The 17,383-nt window shown below is 60.4% G+C and overlaps 1 protein-coding gene across 1 annotated transcript; it reads right to left on the reverse strand.

The window, feature by feature from the left end:
* Positions 1–313: 313 nt before the first annotated feature.
* On the reverse strand, positions 314–17,290 carry LZTR1 (leucine zipper like transcription regulator 1). The gene is made up of 21 exons (XM_036449516.2): positions 16,263–17,290; positions 15,732–15,794; positions 13,681–13,737; positions 11,782–11,861; positions 11,092–11,200; positions 10,611–10,694; positions 9,462–9,519; positions 8,609–8,748; positions 7,170–7,371; positions 6,214–6,369; positions 5,716–5,826; positions 5,248–5,340; positions 5,035–5,130; positions 4,789–4,954; positions 4,390–4,559; positions 4,122–4,278; positions 3,169–3,295; positions 2,926–3,075; positions 2,218–2,323; positions 2,049–2,129; positions 314–1,801 (listed from the first exon to the last, which is right to left on the reverse strand). The coding sequence occupies exons 1-21, from the start codon at positions 16,460–16,462 to the stop codon at positions 1,685–1,687; spliced, it is 2,523 nt and encodes an 840-aa protein (XP_036305409.1). The 5' UTR covers positions 16,463–17,290; the 3' UTR covers positions 314–1,684.
* Between the last annotated feature and the right edge of the window lie 93 nt (positions 17,291–17,383).

The following is a 17,383-nucleotide window of genomic DNA, read 5'->3' on the forward strand; positions in this document are numbered from 1 at the left end:
CTGAAAATCAGGACAAAAATAGTATTTTCTGATCTTCTAGGGCTGCTATGCTTGGCAAGTAGTAAGGCTCAGCATTTCTGGTCCCTGGAGAAGTGGGGGAAGCACACAGCAGCAGTCCTGGCTTCCATCTGTGTCCCCATTTTAATTCAACTTGACTGAAATCTAGAAGGCTTCCCTGCTCCTGTAATCATAGTAGCTTCGTGCATGGGGCGACTGGAACCGCACAGGTGATGCCTGCCTGCTGGGCCTTGGCCACAACAGCCCCAAGAGCACAGCTGAATTCTTTCTAGTCCTGTGAGTCGCCACACAGTTCTGAAATTTGCTTTTTATGTGGCTTCATTTATTTACAGCATGTCTAGAAAAGACAGGTGACCAGTTACAAGGGTCCCAAGTCGTCCACTGTAAAGCAGGATCTGCAGATGGTCCCCCAGGGCCGCCAAGCTCATTTTGCTCTATGGATGGGCTCCCTTGCCTAAGGGTGCTCACCTGCCACAGCGGCTCCTCATCCGCCTACACCCAGGCTCTTCAAGGGCTGAGTGGCAGGTGCGTTTGCACGAGGCACAGCCAGAGGAAGGTGAACCCTGAGGCAGGGGAGAAAGATCATTTCCCCCAAAGTGGCTTCCTAGAAGCTGAGGCAGCAGGGTCCCTGGGATTCTTATTCCCAGAAGGAGGCTGAACGGTGCCTTCCGCATTGGGGTGCAATCACAGGGCCTGCTGTGGGGGGACAGGAAAGGCTGCATTTCCACCCCCTGCAGGAGCCCCAGGCTTAGGCTCAGGAGGGAGAAGCCAGCCTGGATTCCTGCCAGCCCCTTCCTCCCTGGGTCTGGTTGCCTCAGGTGCGGGTGAGAAGTTGCTGACAGAGAACCAGGCAAGACTGACAAATCCCAAGCAACTGGGCCACATGGCCCATCCGCAGCTGTGCGAGGGCCAAAGGCCAGGGCCAGAGCCCACCGGTGGGGACCATACCAGCAAGGCGTGTGTGGTAGGTAGCACTGCTGTAGCTTCAACAGAGGCGTGCCTGTGACAGAACACGGATACACAGGGACTGGGGGCGTCTTTACTGATTCCTCCTCGGCACAGCCCAGGGGGGTGGACACACAGATAATGTGGGATCCTGAAGTCCCTCTGGAATCCAGACCCAGTCCAGAGTGGTTGGCCCTGTGGGCTAAGAACTGGCCCCAGGGCCCTTCACACTCCAAAATTCATCTTGAATCAGATTCCATCTGCCCATCACAGGTGCCCATGCATAAGCTCCAGGGAGCCCTTATACCATCCTTGGTGAGGGGGGCCTGTGTGACCCCCACATTGAAGACCAACATGACTGTAGCCAGATGCACAACTATGCTGGGTCCCTGTGGGATTCCCTGATGGACCCAGGCCGGGAATCCTGCCTCTTCCTATCACTGAGCCCCAGCTTCCCACGCACGCCTCCATCCCAGGAGAGGAGGCCACCTGGGGGGCCTGTTTCACCATCCACTTCCTGTGTGACCTGTGTCATCAACTGTGAAATGGGGCATTTGGAGCCCCCCCGTGTCCCCTCAGCTCTCTTCTGCGGCTCCGGGCGCCCTGCCTTTTGGCCAGCGGGTCTGATCGCTATTGCAAGCCTGAGGACTGCCAAAACAGTTTTTGCAGGGGGCAGGGCAGGCACGGTCATTCTCCATCTGTGGCTGGCACTGCCTGGGCCTCATATGTCTGCGCCCAGCTCGGCACACTGCTTGTCGGAGATGTGGGAGGCCAGGGAGTCTATGATGTCGAGCAGTAGCTGTTGGCTCAGCGAGCGCAGCGTTGGCAGCTTGGAGACCTGTGGGGGTGGACCAGAACAGGATGGAACTGGGTTCATGTGAGGGCTGAGTGGGCTCCTAAGATGGGGCGAGGAGTGGCCAGAGGGGGAGTGGCTCTGCTTGGTTATCCCCAGGGCCTACGGCTGCAGAAGATGGCAAGGTTCCGGGCCCCTCCCCCCGCCTGGCCACGGCTGCTGCCATGGAGAGAGGGTCATGGGGTGAGCAGGTGAGGGGTGAGCAGTGAGCGCAGAGCCAGGAGGGCCTCACCTTAGTGAACTGGTGCACGATGATGTGCAGGCAGTGCCGTTTCATGTCCAGTGCCTGCGTCTTGTCAGCCGCCTCCAGGATCTGGAATGGCAGGATCGTTGAGGGGTTGCCCCCACCTCTCACCCACCTGCCCAGGTGCGGGGAGGCCAGCAGGCACCAGGTGTACTACCTGCAGCACGTTCTGCACCGTCACATTCATCTCCAGGTTCTGCTTGCAGTACGCCTGCAGCCGGTTGTTGTAAAAGCCGTAGTAGTAGGGAGCCGCGAACAGGTAGCTGGGGGAGCTGGTTAAGGAGCTGTCGCCAAAGGAGCCATCCTCCCGCTCACCGCCCTCCTCCCGGGGGCAGAGAAAACCCGAGACTGCACATGCTCAGAGCCAGGGGACCTGCCCCACCAGGAGAGTCTGGCATGGGCTCCAATCCAAGCAGATCACTGGCTTGATCTCTACACAGACTCTGACCACTTAGGGGTCAAAAGCCCCATCAAGATTCCAAAAACACCACAGCACCCTCTCCCCAGGAAAACACTCCTATTGGCCAGTCTCTCAGAGCCCTAAAGGAGATCCTCGCACCCCACGTTCAGACCCCCCACTGAAGGGCCGTGACCAGGAATCACTCTGTGTCCGTCTGCTCCCCTGTCACATAGCAATGACCACCCCCTCACTCCAAACAGCCATGAGATCAAGAACCCACTATCCCTCCTGGTTACAAAGCCCTCGGTGCCACATGACCAACTACCTGAGAGAGCCCTAGGAGAGCACCACCACCAAAAGCCCTCGGGAGATCACCCAGCCAAGACCAGCCGGCCAGGCTGCCCGAGGTGGATGCTGGGAACCCGCTGTGGAAAGCCCGGGGAGCACCCTTGGGGGTGAGGATGCAGTGAGTCCTCAGGAGGCATGTTGACCTCCCCGTAGTAGATGTAGCGCAGCATGGACTCGAAGGCCTGCCTGCTGGGCACCATCTCCCCAATGGAGATGTTTACCTGCCCGTCCTCGGGCATGAAGGACCGGAACATGGCCTCAAAGTAGCTGCAGACAGGGGGTGGCAGAGGCCTGGCTCTTAGCGGGTGCAGCCGGCGCCTGCCTGGGCCCCGCCTGCCTGGCAGCTACACCTCTACCCACCTGGAGCGGGCGGCCAGAATCGCCTTGTGGGCTGGCCGAGGGTGCCCATCCAGCAGCAGCGTGATGTCACAGAACTCCGCGCCGGCCCCTTCCAGGTATGCCTTCATGTCCTGGATCAGAGATGTGCCTGGAGGGGCATGGAGGGACCCTGAGCAGGCACCTCCTGTCCCTTAGTAGACCCTGCCCCTCACTCGGGCCTCAGGGCCCCCGGGCACTTCCTCCCGCACATCTGCCCATTTGCCACCCTGAGTGAACCTCCTCCAGGCAAGAGGCCCCATTTGGGCCCATGAGGCACCATCAGGCCCTGTCCTCAGCTCCACACACAGCCCTCAGGCATGCCCACCCCCAGAGTCTGATTTCCCAAACTCAGCTCACTGAGCCCTCCTCTGCGCCTGGCACGCCGTGTGCCTGCTGTGTGTTGCCCGGGGCAGTGACCAGGGTCAGCACAGGCCCCAGAGAGAGATGAGGATGAAGGAGCCTGTGCCCTCCCTTCCCAGGTAAGGGGCACAGGAAAGCAGTGGGAGCATCTGAGGTCTGCAGGCTGTGCTCCCCCCTCACTGGGCCCCAGGCATGGGCACGCTTAGAAGAGAAGCTTGGTGACTAATCACTGAGCACATCGCCCACTTCAGAGGCTCTCAGACCGGATGTCATGCAGGGCAGCACCCTCACCAGAGAGGTGCCCCGTATCCCCGGCAGAAACGGGCTCCGGAGGTTCCCTACCCACAGGCACACGCCCACCGTGGAAAGTCCGGGGAGTGGGCCCTCGTTCCTTTACCTGAGCCTGACCTGCCTCCCTCTTGGCCCCTGCCCTGCACCAGGGGACACACTGGGGTCCTCTGCACCCACCCCTCCCCCCTGCCTGAGAGCCTGGCAGGTGTCCCATGGCTCCCAGTCTTGACCATGATGAAGGCTACCTGGCCGGCCCCTGGCAGGGAAAGGACTAGGCTTCCTACCGATGTCCACGGGCTGGTCCGAGGGGGCGCGAGACGGCGGCTGCTGCTTCCGCCGGACGATCTCCACGATCAGCGGCGATGAGAGGTGCTCGAACTCCTTCATCATGATCACCTGGTTGAAGTGGGACTCCTTCACCACGAAGTTCAGGCAGTGCTCCTGGGACAGACAGGCCGGACAGACGGGCGGGGTCAGGCCTCGGCCCCAACCGGGCGGCGGACCGGGCAGGCGAGGGGCAGGCGGCAGTGGGCGGGGCGGGCCGCGAGGCACCTTCAGCTGGCCCAGCTGCAGCCTGGCGGCACTCTCGCACACGACCAGCACGTTCTGCAGGTCCACGGAGGCCTCGATGTACTGCCGGCACAGCTGCTCCAGGCGGCACAGCTGGAAGCTCAGCGCCAGCTTGTACACGTCCATGATGAGCAGCACGTCCTCCACGTGGCCTGCGCCAAGAGCTCCCTGAGCCTGGGGGCCCTTGGGCGGGGGCTCGGGGAGGACAGGGCCCGGGCTCCCTCCATAGACAGGTGCGGGCGGGGGCCACTAGGCAGCGGCTCAGTCGCTGGACCACACGTGGGTAACCTCGGCCTCTGAGCCTCAGGCTGCCCACCTGCAAGTAGGATCCCTGGCACCACCACCCCCCACCCCGTCCCGGCTCCCGCAGCCCCGGCAGACCTTTCCTCGGGTACTTGATCTTGTCGGTGTAGAGGAACTGCATGAGCACCTCGAAGGGCCGGGCCTCGGCCTCGCGGATGGCCACGTGCAGCAGCGGTGGCCGAGCCCCGCCCGCAGGCACGGCAGGGGCCTCCCTGGGAGCCGGAGCTGCCTCCTCCTCCAGCTTCTGTGGGAAGAGGAAGGGGAGCTGCAGGGCACCCCAGGAATGCCGCCGCCCAGGCAGGGCCAGGCAGGGCCGCACCTCACCTGGGCCAGCCGCTCCTTGGCCTGCGTGATCTTCCTGCGGAGCCAGCGGCTGCGCGCTGTGACGATGGCCACATGGCCCTGGACACACTCCTCCTTCTGCAGCGAGAACGACAGGTGGAGGGGCGTAGAGTCTCTCCCCGAGGGGCACAGGCCCAGCCGGCGGGACCCTGGGTGCGAAGCCCCCACTCCTCCGTACACAGAGAGGGCACCCACCTCGCCCAGCACGAACTCCACGTCGCAGAACTGGCGGCTCTCCCACAGCCGCCCGTAGTCTTCGTGGAGCGTGCACTTGGGGTAACAGGAGAACTGGCGGAGGAGACGGGCGTTACCAAGTAGGGACACTCCTCCTGGCTTTGCCCCCTCCGAGGCCCCAATGCCAAGCTCAGCACAGCCTGGCTCCCTCCACTGACCCAGGTGCTCCCAGACCTCTCCTGGCTCTGCTCTGAGCCCCCGCCGGCCCCACCAGCGGCACCCTGCACTGCGGTTCCCGACTGCCTCAGCCCGGGGTCCCCTCTCCTCCCAGCTGCCAGGCCATCAGACAGGCTGCCCTCCCACCGGGTGCAGCCCTGGCTCTGGGCACCCCCACCCGCTGGGCCCGCTTCCATCGTCGGGGCCCGTTCGCCCCGGCGGGCCTCCCCGCGGAGTCAGCGCACAGGGAGCCGGTGAGGCCGTGAGCCGCACCTGGAACCTGTACATCTCGCCGCTGCGGATGTTGTTGTCCACGGTGCCCCCGAAGATGTACATGGCGTCCGAGATCACAGCGGCCGCGTGGAAGAGCCTTCCGCTGGGCAGCTGGTGGGCGGGGGGCAAGTCAGCAAGGGGGGGCAGGGCAGGGCTGGGTCTCCAGCAGGGGGCTGGCTGAGGCCAAGAGCGGTCATCTGGTGGCTAAGGACATGGCACCGCTGGCCTTGGGGGAGGGGCTGGAGCAGGGCCCGGGGCACAGCTGCGGGCACAGGGCCCGTGTAGCTGAGCAGGCAGGACGGGGCCCCTGGGGCCCAGAGCGGACACAGCTGGTGCTCAGTCTCACATGCTGCACTGACACGGCCCAGCCAGCGGGGCATGGGCTCTGGCCCGCAACTCACCTACTCTGAGCCTCAGTCTCCCCACCTCTGAGACGGGCAGATCACAGGTGCGGCCTCAGAGGGCGAGGGAGCGGTCACAAGCGCAACTGGCCCTCACCTCTGAGGCCGGCGGGGAAGGCTGCTTGGCATTGGTGGTGCCGAAGTCCAGGCCGAACACATCTCGGGACTTCTTGAAGCCACCCCGGTCCTCGCAGGGCAGGGCCGGCATCTCCTCAGAAGCAGCTGCTCGCTCTGGTACCTCGGCCCCACCAACCTGATGGGAGGCACGCGGGGCGCAACCCGTCAGCAAAAGCCAGGCAGCACCAGAGACTGCTCACCCTCCTCACCCAGAGCTACAGGGGCGGGGAGGGGGGCCGCAGGAGGAGGGCTGAGTTGGGAGCCAGGAGAACATCCTCCGCACAATGCAAACGTGGTGGGAAGTGGAATCGTACAAGCCCACAGGCTGCAAGTGCAGAGCAGGCAGAGGCCCAGGCCCCAGAGTCAGGCCAGGGTGGGTCCAGGCTACGGGCATCCTGGCCTTGCTCCTGCTGGCTGCCTGGAGCCCCAGGAACACCCTGAGGTGTGAGGAGGTGTGAGCAGGTGTGAGGAGGTGGGAGCAGGTGTGAGGAGGTGGAGCAGGTGTGAGCAAGTGTGAGGAGGTGGAGCAGGTGTGAGGAGATGGGAGCAGGTGTGAGGAGGTGTGAGCAGGTGAGAGCAGGTGTGAGGAGGAGGAGCAGGTGTGAGCAGGTGTGAGGAGGTGGAGCAGGTGTGAGCAGGTGTGAGGTGTGAGCAGGTGAGCAGGTGTGAGCAGGTGTGAGCAGTGGGAGCAGGTGGGAGGAGATGGAGCAGGTGTGAGCAGGTATGAAGTGGAGCAGGTGTGAGCAGGTGGGAGGTGTGAGGAGGTGGAGCAGGTGTGAGCAGGTGGGAGGAGATGTGAGCAGGTGTGAGCAGGTGGAGCAGGTGTGAGCAGGTGTGAGCAGGTGGGAGCAGGGGGAGGAGATGGAGCAGGTGGGTCAGGAACACGGCCCAGGCCACAGGCCGTGGATCACCCCGGCAATGCCTGGCAGTGCTCACCTCGCTGTCCGAACTGGGCTGCACCACCTCCCAGGTCTGGAAGTCCACGTCGTAGCAGTGCAGCTCGTTGGGCAGAGTGTTGTCGGCTGCGCCCCCAAACACGTAGAGGTGGCGGTCAAAGGCCACCATCGTGTGCCCGTAGCGCCGCTGAGGGGGCGGCGGGGAGCCCCGGAGCAGGTGCTCGGTGGGGATGCGTGTCCACCTGGGCGCACACAACGAGGAACCAGTGCTGGGCAGGGGGGCTCCTGCTCCCCTGGGACCTGCACCTGGGCTGCGAGGCCCCCACCACAGGCCCAGGCGTCCAAGTGCCCTGCACCCTGGGGAGACCTTTCCCCGGCCGAGGGAGGGCTGCGGAGCATTTGCCTAATGTCCCTGGTCGAATTTCGCTCTGGAACCAGCTCTGCACACGTCTTTGGGGGCAGGGGGTGGGGGGGCAAGCATGAGGCAGGAAGGAAACTGCCTGGGGGCTGGCCTGCGAGGAAGGTGGCACCACACAGGCGCAGCCCAATCGGGCCCCAGAGTCACCCACTACCCACCTGGCTGCTGCCGGTGGCCGCGTCTCCATGGTCTTCTTCCTAACCTGTCCCTGTCACCCCTGGGCTCCTCGTCCTGCAGCCCCCTCGATGCGCCTTCCTCAGCCTCCTCCACAGGTACCCCAGGTCCTTGTGCAGCCCTCAGACCCCCATACTGCCACCTCCCTGAGGACCCCAGCCACCTGTCCGCCTGGCCAGAGTCTGCATGCCTGCCCCATTCCCTCCCGGTCTGGCTTCTGCCCGTGCCCTCACTTCTCCAGGCCTGCCTGTCTGCTGTGAGCCACGTGTGATACCCAGGCCTGAGGGCCCAGGCCAGGGCGGAGCAGCGAGCCAGGGTGCATGTGGCTCTCCCCCAGGCCTGGCCACCCCGGGACAGGCATCAGCGGGGTCACCCCTGCCCAGGACACCCAGCCTTTCTCCTCCCCAGCTGCTACCCTGGCATCTAGGGCAGCTCCAGTCCCCTCCGGAGCCTCGCTGACCTGCAGCCCAAACTCCTTTCTTCTCCTCCACCGACTCCCAGAGCCGACGCCCGGCGCTCGCCTCAGTCCCCGGCGCAGGGTGGAGGGCTGGCCGGCGGTCAAGGACAGCGCACGCTGGAAGCTCTCAGGGCCCAGCACCCTCCCTCGTAGGAGCGCTGTGCCAGCCACATCTGGTACTGGTGGCCCTGACCCTGCCATCCACGGGGTGGGGCGTTCTTCGCTCAAAAAGGGAGGCCGCCCAGGCCCTGTCTCGCTGAGCCGCAGCCACACCCAAGGGGCCTGCAGGGGACCTGGGGCTCAGTCTGTTTGGAGACACCACACCTCCCCGCTCAGGGGGAGGGCGGCTGGCCCTGCCTCACTGGGAGCTCACACGGATGGCCCCGGAGGCAGGCGGGGCGTGCCGAGGCCCCACCACCAGGGCACTCACATCTTGTCCTTGAACTCAAACTGGAAGAGGTTGTTGGTTATCTTGGCTCCACTCTGCCCTGAGAACACAAACATCTTGTCCCTGCACACGGCCACCGGGAAGTTGCAGCAGGACGGGGGGATCTCGCCGCTCTGCACCACCTGGGGGGGCGGAGGCAGCTCAGCCAGGGCCCTCGCGGGACCCGGCACGCACGACGCACGTCCAGGCGCACGCTGCTCAGCCGGGCCGGCTTTCACTCCCAGAGTTTCTTCTGTGAATGTGGGCTCACTTATCATTTTCTTATAGAACCACCTAAAGCCCCACCGTCTGCTCCTACATGGGGGCTAAAGTCTTCCCGAAAGAGAAAGATACCCCCAGCCATCTGGAAACAGACAGCAGGGGGCGTGCTATCCTCGCTATTCAGGTAAAGGTGGATTTAGTGACCAGTGGTCCGCAAACTCATTAGTCAACAGAGCCAAATATCAACAGTACGATTGAAATTTCTTTGGAGAGCCACATTTTTAAAACTTAAACTATATAGGTAGGTACATTGTTATTACCTTAATTAGGGTCCTCCTAAGCTGGCCTTTGCTAAAAACTCAAGGGGCCAAAGAGCCGCATGTGGCTCGCGAGCCGCAGTTTGCCGACCACTGGTGTAGTCACTAGGCCACTGCCACTGGGATTGGCAGGCAGGTCAGTGGGAAGGGCACGGCAGAGGTCAAGGCTGGGCTTTGGCAGAGGGAGCAAAGCAGCCTCCACCCCAGCCTTCCCCGTGCCCGAGCCCCTCAGCTCCCTGCCACCTTTGCCCGCCCTGTTCCCCTGTACCTCTCACCTGCTTCCCCACAACCCACCCCCAAACCCTCCAGCCCCTTACCTCCTCCCAGCACGTGAGCTCTCGGTCCTGAAGGCCAATGGTCCACATGTCATTCAACCTGCACAAGGACAAAGGGGTCAGAATGCCCACCACTGGGGCTGACTGGCGGGGTGGGCCAGGGCGTGGCCGGGGGATGGCTCCAGGGAAGTCCTGTCACTTGGGACTCTGACCAGGGGACTCTGGGGCAGCCATGAAGCCGGAGCCTCAGTGGAGGGAGTGTGGGGGCTACACTGAGTCCCTGCTGTGCCAGGCCCTGCCCAGTCCCGGCAGGAAGAGAGGCCTCACTCGAAGGAAGGCCTCATTCCCAACTCTAGGGCAGGGCACAGGGTCAGCCCTCGGCTGGTCCCTGGGGTAGGACTGCAGAGGGGCCGCGCTCACAGAAATTTCACTGTTTAGAGTGTCTGTTATGCTGAAGTGCTGGGGAATGAGCACATGCTGCTTTGTAATCGGAAACACACAGCAAAGCCAATTTGTTGAAACGAGGAGGGAATGCTGTGACACAGGCAAGCACTCTGTCCTCTGCAGGGGAAAGGCCGGGTCTGAGCCTGGCTGCTGCCACCCACCCGCTTACTTGCCCTTAGGGCAGTGCTTCCCAAACTTCTGACATATGTGTACCCCTTCTATAATTTTCATAACGCTGAGCACCCCTCGTACTCATGAGAACGTAGAATTAGGCGCAGCTAAGCACGGTGCAGTGCATATCCCCACCAAACTCCGGTGCAACGCGTACCCCCTCCAAACTCTTCCCGTACCCCTGGGGGTCCGCGTGCCACACTTTGGGAAACACTGCCTTAGGGTCATTCCTTGCTGTGGGCCTGAGTGTCTCCACCCCAGCCATGCCAGGGGCCACCTCTCCCACCCCCAGCTCTGAGGACCCCAGCTATTTACTCTGGAGACATGCACGACAGCTGTACAAACAGGGGCCTGGCTTGAGGCCCCTCAGATGCCCTGGGAGGGACCTCAGGGGCGCCAGTCCTTTTAAGCATTGTGGGGGTAGGAAAGGGGCTCCCATCAGTGGCCATCACCCTCATCCTGCGCCCCCCCCCTCGCCCCTCCGCCCACATACCCACCCTCACGAGAAACCCCCAGAGTGAGCTGTCCAAGACCAAGGAAGCCCACTTTGTGCCCACGGGCCAGGCCACCACCTACCTGGCATTGCCATCATAGCCAGCAAAGATCCACAACTTGTCACTGTACACCGTGGCACCGTGGGCCGACCTGGCGACCGGCAACCTGGAGCATGAGGTGGGGGAGGAATGAGGCCACTCGGTGCAGACCTGAGCCTCACAGCCCCACAAGGCTGGTCCAGTGGCCACACAGCCCTGCAAGTCCCGCCAGGCCCGACCGCCGTGCCCACATCTGCCGGTGCCGGGACTCCAGTCAGGATCCAATCAACAGCAGGAGGGGCCGAGCTCCCGTGGCACCAGGTCCCTGGTGGTGCATTCAGACATCACCGGGCAGAGACCTCTCCCAGGTGCTACCGAATACCAAAGGGGTGCCCGCCCGGTAGAACCACGGACACACTCATCACCGGACACCCGGGTCCCTTCCACCCACGCCTCAGGCTCGTCCGTAATGCCGCGGGGCCGGAGCCCGCAGAACAGCCCCGAAGGTCTCAGCAGGCTCTCACCGCCCTTCAATCTTCCACTCCGTCCACTGGCCCGTCGCGAACTTGTATTCGAAGAGGTCGTTTTTGTTCTTCAAGTTAGAATTGGAGTAAATGTCCCCGGTGTAACCCCCTGAGTGAAGAGAGAGCAATCGTCACACCCACAGGCAGCACCTCAGAGTCCTCAAACCCCAGGCGGAGAAGGCAGAACCCGGCCCCATTAAAAATGCATTCCAGCCAGGACCAGTTTGGCTCAGTGGATAGAGCGTCGGCCTGCGAACTCAGGGGTCCCGGGTTCGATTCCGGTCAAGGGCATGTACCTTGGTTGCGGGCACATGCCCAGTAGGGGGTTTGCAAGAGGCAGCTGATAGATGATTCTCTCTCATCGATGTTTCTAGCTCTCTATCCCTCACTCTTACTCTCTGTAAAAAATCAATAAAATATTTTTTAAAAAAATGCATTCCAGGATTTCTCCGCACACCTTGGGAACGCCTACTGGGTGCCTGCCTCAGTCCGTGCTGGGCTCCGGGGACACAAAGATCGGCAGGACGCCATTCCCTGTCTCTGGCGGGGAGGGAGGGAAAGCCTCCTTCCAGCCCAGTCACGGAGGCAGGCCGTTCCCGCCCCAGGAGACCGGGCTGAGGGTCAGGGTGGACAGAGAGGGGCCAGCATGTGGGCTGAGGCTTGACGGGGGGCGGGACCCCGGCCTCTCACCGAAGACGAACATGCTGCTCCCGTAGACCACGGCGGAGTGGTGGTAGCGGGGCGCCGGCGGGGTCCCCGTGGTGAAGGCCCTGCGGGAGAGCGAGAGGCAACGGGGTCAGCAGAATGTTGAAGGTAATAACCGTATCACTAGAGAAACCTTTTAGAAAACTGCCAATAAGCAAAGAACACACACAGCACTAGCATTTATATGAAACCCTTTGCTAGAAACCACTGTCCACATCTGGAAGTCACCCCCCACACCTGCGTATTGTGCCTCGGGAAGCAGTATAAATGGGTTTTTAATTTGATAAGTAAAATTTGTGATCTTTTAAAATGGAGTCATCTGGTAGATATTTTGCAATGTGCCTTTTCAGTTTACTACAATAGTAGACTGTGAGCTGAAACCGGTTTGGCTCAGTGGATAGAGCGTCAGCCTGTGGACTGAAAGGTCCCGGGTTCGATTCCCGTCAAGGGCAACCTTGGTTGTGGGCACATCCCCAGCAGGGGGTGAGCAAGAGGCAGCTGATGGATGTTTCTCTCTCATCGATGTTTCTAACTCTCTATCCCTGTCTCTTCCTCTCTGTAAAAAGTCAATTAAAACTTTTTTTTTTAAATAGTAGACTGTGAGTAGGTCTTCGAGCCATTCTAGAACCATCTTTACCCCCGTCTCACAGCTGCACTCTGTTCTACAGCATGGGTAGCCCACAAATTTTACTTATCAAATTAAAAACCCATTTAGACTGCTTTCTGGGGGCTGCTCCTTTTCAGTTTTATACTTAAGCAATTTTTTTTAAATCCTCATTCAAGGAAGTGAGGATATTTTTACCATTTATTCTAGAGAGAGTAGAAGGGAGGGGGGGAGAGGGGGACAGAGAGAGGGAGGGAGGGAGGGAGGGAGGGAGAGAGAAACATCAATGTGACAGAGGCACACTGATTGGTTGCCTCCCACAAGTGCCCTGACGAGGCAGGGATCAGACCTGCAACTCAGGTACATTCTCTTTTTTTTCTTTTCTTTTTTTTAAATATATTTTATTAATGTTTTACAGAAGGAAGCGAGAGGGATAGAGAGTTAGAAACATCAATGAGAGAGAAGCATCGATCAGCTGCCTCCTGCACACCCCCAACTGAGGATGTGTCCGCAACTAAGGTACATGGCCTGTGGGTCCTGAGCCCTGACATCCTCCTCTGTCAGTGGGGGGGAGGGGTCACACCCCGCCCCAGAGGGCTGCACACGGAGCTCCGGGGCAGAGCGTGGCACCCAGGGGCTCGGTGAGCCTGGGCTTCTGCACAAGCAGATGGCAGAGCTCAAGAGGAAGCCCAGTGTCTTCTAACCCCAGAACCTATTTCTCCCCCTCAGCTGCGAGCTGCTCCAGGTCAGGGGCTAGACCGCAGGGCACAAATATGCAGAGCTCAGAGAGGGTAGGTGTCTTGTCCATAGCCGCACAGCTAGGGAGGGCCATCTGCAGGAGGCAGGCCAGGGTCCGCGTGATGCCCACGGCCTGGGTGGGGGCTCTGGGCAGAGGATGGGCCCCCGGAGGCCGGGGTGGGGGAGGAGGAGGAGGAGCCCCTGCAGCAGCAGAGTTGTTCTAGAAGAACCCATCGCCGATGGCCCTCCGTGCTGGCTCCAGCCCTGGCCTGGGAGGCAGGCGCGATGACAGAACTTGAGGACCCACACCCGATCAAACAGATCCCCTCATTAAGAGGATTCGGGATAATCTATCTCCGTCATGGACTGGGAAAGAAACCCAAGAGATAGAGGGAACACTGGGTATGGCATGGGGGGCGGGGAGTTCTTATCTCCTCCTCAAAGCTTCTGTCTGCCTTCCCAGGAATCTGACTCCACTGGCAATCCGGGCCCCAAACGGCGCGACCAAGTCCGAGGAGAAAGAGCAGGGGCGGGGGACCCACCTGCACCAGGAGCAATCCTTCACGTCGAACCGCAGCAGGTCGTTGAGCATCGTCTTCCTGAAACACAGGCAGGGAGAGCGGGCTTGGCTCCGGTCCGCTCCGCAGGGCACTGCCCAGCCAAGACCTAGAGGATGGACCGCGCAGCCCAGGAGGCGGGGGAGTTGTCCTGGGAGACTAAGCCAGGGCCAGACACCGGCTGGTGCCCGAGGGACCAGAGAGAACCACAAAGGAAGCTCCTGAGCTGGTGCAGGCACAGGGGCTGCCTACGGGGAGTCAGGACCGAAGCATGAGCCCGGCCAGCCACAGCCTGTGCCCGCCCACATCTCGGAGGAGGCCCCGTCCCTTCTCTCTGACCTTCCTGCCACCTCTGTATCACAAAGCCGATGTAGCAACTACATTTTAAAGATACAAAAAAATGATGGTGGCCGAAACCAGTTTGGCTCAGTGGATAGAGCATCGGCCTGTGGACTGGAAGGTCCCAGGTTCGATTCCGATCAAGGGCATGTACCTTAGTACCAGTAGGGGATGTGCAAGAGGCAGCTGGTCGATGTTTCTCTCTCATTGACGTTTCTAGCTCTCTATCCCTCTCCCTTCCTCTCTATAAAAAAAATCAGTAAAATATATTAAAAATAAAATGTTGGTGAATATACAATATATAGGTGATGTATTTTAGAATTGTACACCTGAAACCTATATAACTTTGTTAACCAATGTCACTACAATACAAGTAATAAACAACCAAAAACAATTAAAAACAAGTAATAAACAACCAAAAAAGTTACAATAAAACAGAAAACAAACCCACTGGCCATGACACCACCTGTTAACACCACCTGCATGTTACCACCCAGCCCGTCACTAAGAGGGAAGAAGGGTGTCAACCCAACAGGAGTCCAGCACCCCCTGCCCACCAGGCCAGGTGAGGCCTGTGTGGGTGCCCCCACACTGCCTAGCTCAGCCTGCACCAGATGGCTGAGCTCTCACTTCCATTTACAGAAGAGGAATCAGCCTGGGCGGTAAAAGGACCTGAGGTCATGCAGCCAGGAAGCCAGGAGCTGGGAAGCAGAATGTGACAGTAATTCCTCCCCTCTCCCATTTGCCCCTCCTCCTTAACCTCCCCACCCTCACCCCCACCCAGGGCTACAGGCCATTTTTCTTTGTGCCCAGTCCTTCTACAAAGTTACAGCTATATTGAGACAAATTTGTATTCTGCTGCTTAGCGTCACATTGTAGCAATACTATTTCTGCTTGTTGCTCCACAGTTCCTGCTACAGAACACTTCTGGGGTGTTCCCACCCACCGCTCTGTGCCGGACATCAGGCATTTTCCAGTTTGGGGGATTCTCATGAAATGTCTTTCATTCCTTCATGGGACAAACATCTGTTAAATTGTCTGGGTGCACCCTAGCTGGTTTGGCTCAGTGGGTAGAGTGTCGGCCTGCGGACTAAAAGGTCCCAGGTTCGATTCCGGCCAAGGGCACATGCCCTGGGTTGCGATCCCCTGTAGGGGATTTGGAGGCGGCAGCCAATCAATGATTCTCTCCTATCATTGATGTTTCTATCAATCTCTCCCTCTCCCTTCCTCTCTAAAACCAATAAAGAAATTTAAAAAAAAAATCATCTGGGTGCTGGGACACAGGCCCTGCTCTGGAGAATTCAGAGCACTGTATGCTCCGGGGCCAATGGAGCCGCAAAGAGGTGCAGATGGTCCAGGTGGGCGGGAAGGCCTCACTCACAGGTGATTCAGAGGAAGCGCAGGAGGGTGAGCAGAAGGCCAACTGCCTGGCAGGGTAGCAGCGAGGGCTGCTGTGTGTCTTTCAATGCTGTTCACTCAGTCAGAACAAGAGTGAAATGTTTGTGTCCTGAGCATCTGCTTCCCACTGGATGCTGTGCTGAGGGCCTTGAGTGCAAGGGAACCTTACAGACTGGGAGCTCGAGGTTGAATGCTTGGCTAACATTTGTAAAAATTGCAGTGAACATGCAGAAGCCTCCTCCAAACCTCCATGTGTGTCCCTCCCTGGTCCAAACACCCTGACGCTCAGACTCACTCACCCATTGTCTCCACCAAATACGTAGATGGCATCTTTATAGGCCACAACTGTGTGCTTGCTGCGCCTGGAAAGAAAAGAGAGGCGGGTAGGAATGAGACCAGGCCCCTCCCAGGGGCACCCAAGAAATGAGACCAAAAGCCGGGGCTGCCCCAGAAGTTGGGTAACACCTCTCAAATTGAACAGAAACCCCTAAATTCCACCAGTACCCCCAAAGAACCCTGCATTGGAGACTCTGTCATTGTCCTAGACTCTCTGGCCTCCTCATCCCACTGCAGAGCAGAAGGGAACTCAGCTGGAGACCCACAAGATGACTCTATAGTACAGAGTCTATACCTTGCCCCTGGCCACTCCGCTTCGCGACTCCCTCAAAATCCCCACCAGTGCCCTGGGCATCTCCTGGACACCACCGCTCCTCCCTCCATTACCAGGTCCCGCTCCAGGACACCAGGCCCGGCCTTGCCCCTTGGACCCACCACGAAACCCTCTCAGACATACTCCCCCTCCCCCCCAAGATCCTTGAACCACGCCGTACCGAGCCCCCACGAACTCGTCGCAGGGCGGGAGGCGCCGCCAGCGATGCACAGTCTCGAAGGGCCCGAAGTTGAGCGTCAGGTACTCGACACTGTCGGAGCAGCTGTGGTCAAAGTCCACGCTCGGGGCTACCTTGGACCGCGCGCCGCCTGCCAGGGCCCCGGCCCCGATCGGGCCCCCGGAGCCGCCAGTCCCAGCCATCCCGAGTCCACGCCAGATCGGTCACCCGGTCCGCGGGACTCGCAGCCACCGCCCTGGGCAGCCCGGAGGGACTACATTTCCCGGCGTGCACCGGAACAACGGCGCAGCACATCCGGCTGGCGCCACACTTTGGTCCGCCAGGTTTCCGGACAAGCTTAAAGCTCACCGAGGCCCAGCTGGCGGGCGCAGCACCTGGTACCCGAGGTTGTGGGGAAATTCCCCACCGAGTGCCGGCACGGGATCCCCAACCCCATCCGGCTGCACTTCCCCGACGCCTGCCCTGCCACACGCCGTCCGGAGAGCGGCCGCTGTTCCCGGCATGCCTTGTCTGCGCGGGGCTCGGCCGGGGTCGTCCGCCGCTCCCGGGGTCCCTGGTGGACGGTTCCGAGCTCGCAGCGGCCCCTCCTCCCAGCAGCCTACTCTTCTTCCCCTTCCAGCTTGGGACCCCAGCCCGAACCCGCCGCGTCTACCTTCCTTGTTCTTATTGGCTGAGAGGCTGCATAACGCAGAGGCTCTGGATTCTTATTTCTAATAGCAGTGCCTGTTTCTTCACCCGCGAAATGCGGGTTTGGGAAGCTCTGGCTGCCTCGAGAAGCTTTGAGGTCTCAGGACCCAGCTCCTACAACCCTAAGTGGGCAAGTGCCCCCACACTGCCAAACGCGTGCTGCCTCTGAGCTCTGAGAAAGCACGGCCCGTTTCAAGCCCTTTGCACCTGCAGTCTTTTCTACCTGGAATGCCCTTCCTTCAATATCCAAAACCAAGACACTGGATAGAGAAGCCCTTGCTAGCCCCTGGGGCAGAATCAGTGGCTCCCTCTTCTGGGCACCCACAGGCCAAACTTCCTTGGTGTGGCACCGAGCAATGTATGGTTGTGCCCGTCTCCCCGTCATGTGCTTTCTCCCTCATAAGTGTTTGCCCAAT

Source organism: Pipistrellus kuhlii, unplaced genomic scaffold, assembly GCF_014108245.1.
Source record: "Pipistrellus kuhlii isolate mPipKuh1 unplaced genomic scaffold, mPipKuh1.p scaffold_m20_p_20, whole genome shotgun sequence".
NCBI lineage: Eukaryota > Metazoa > Chordata > Mammalia > Chiroptera > Vespertilionidae > Pipistrellus > Pipistrellus kuhlii.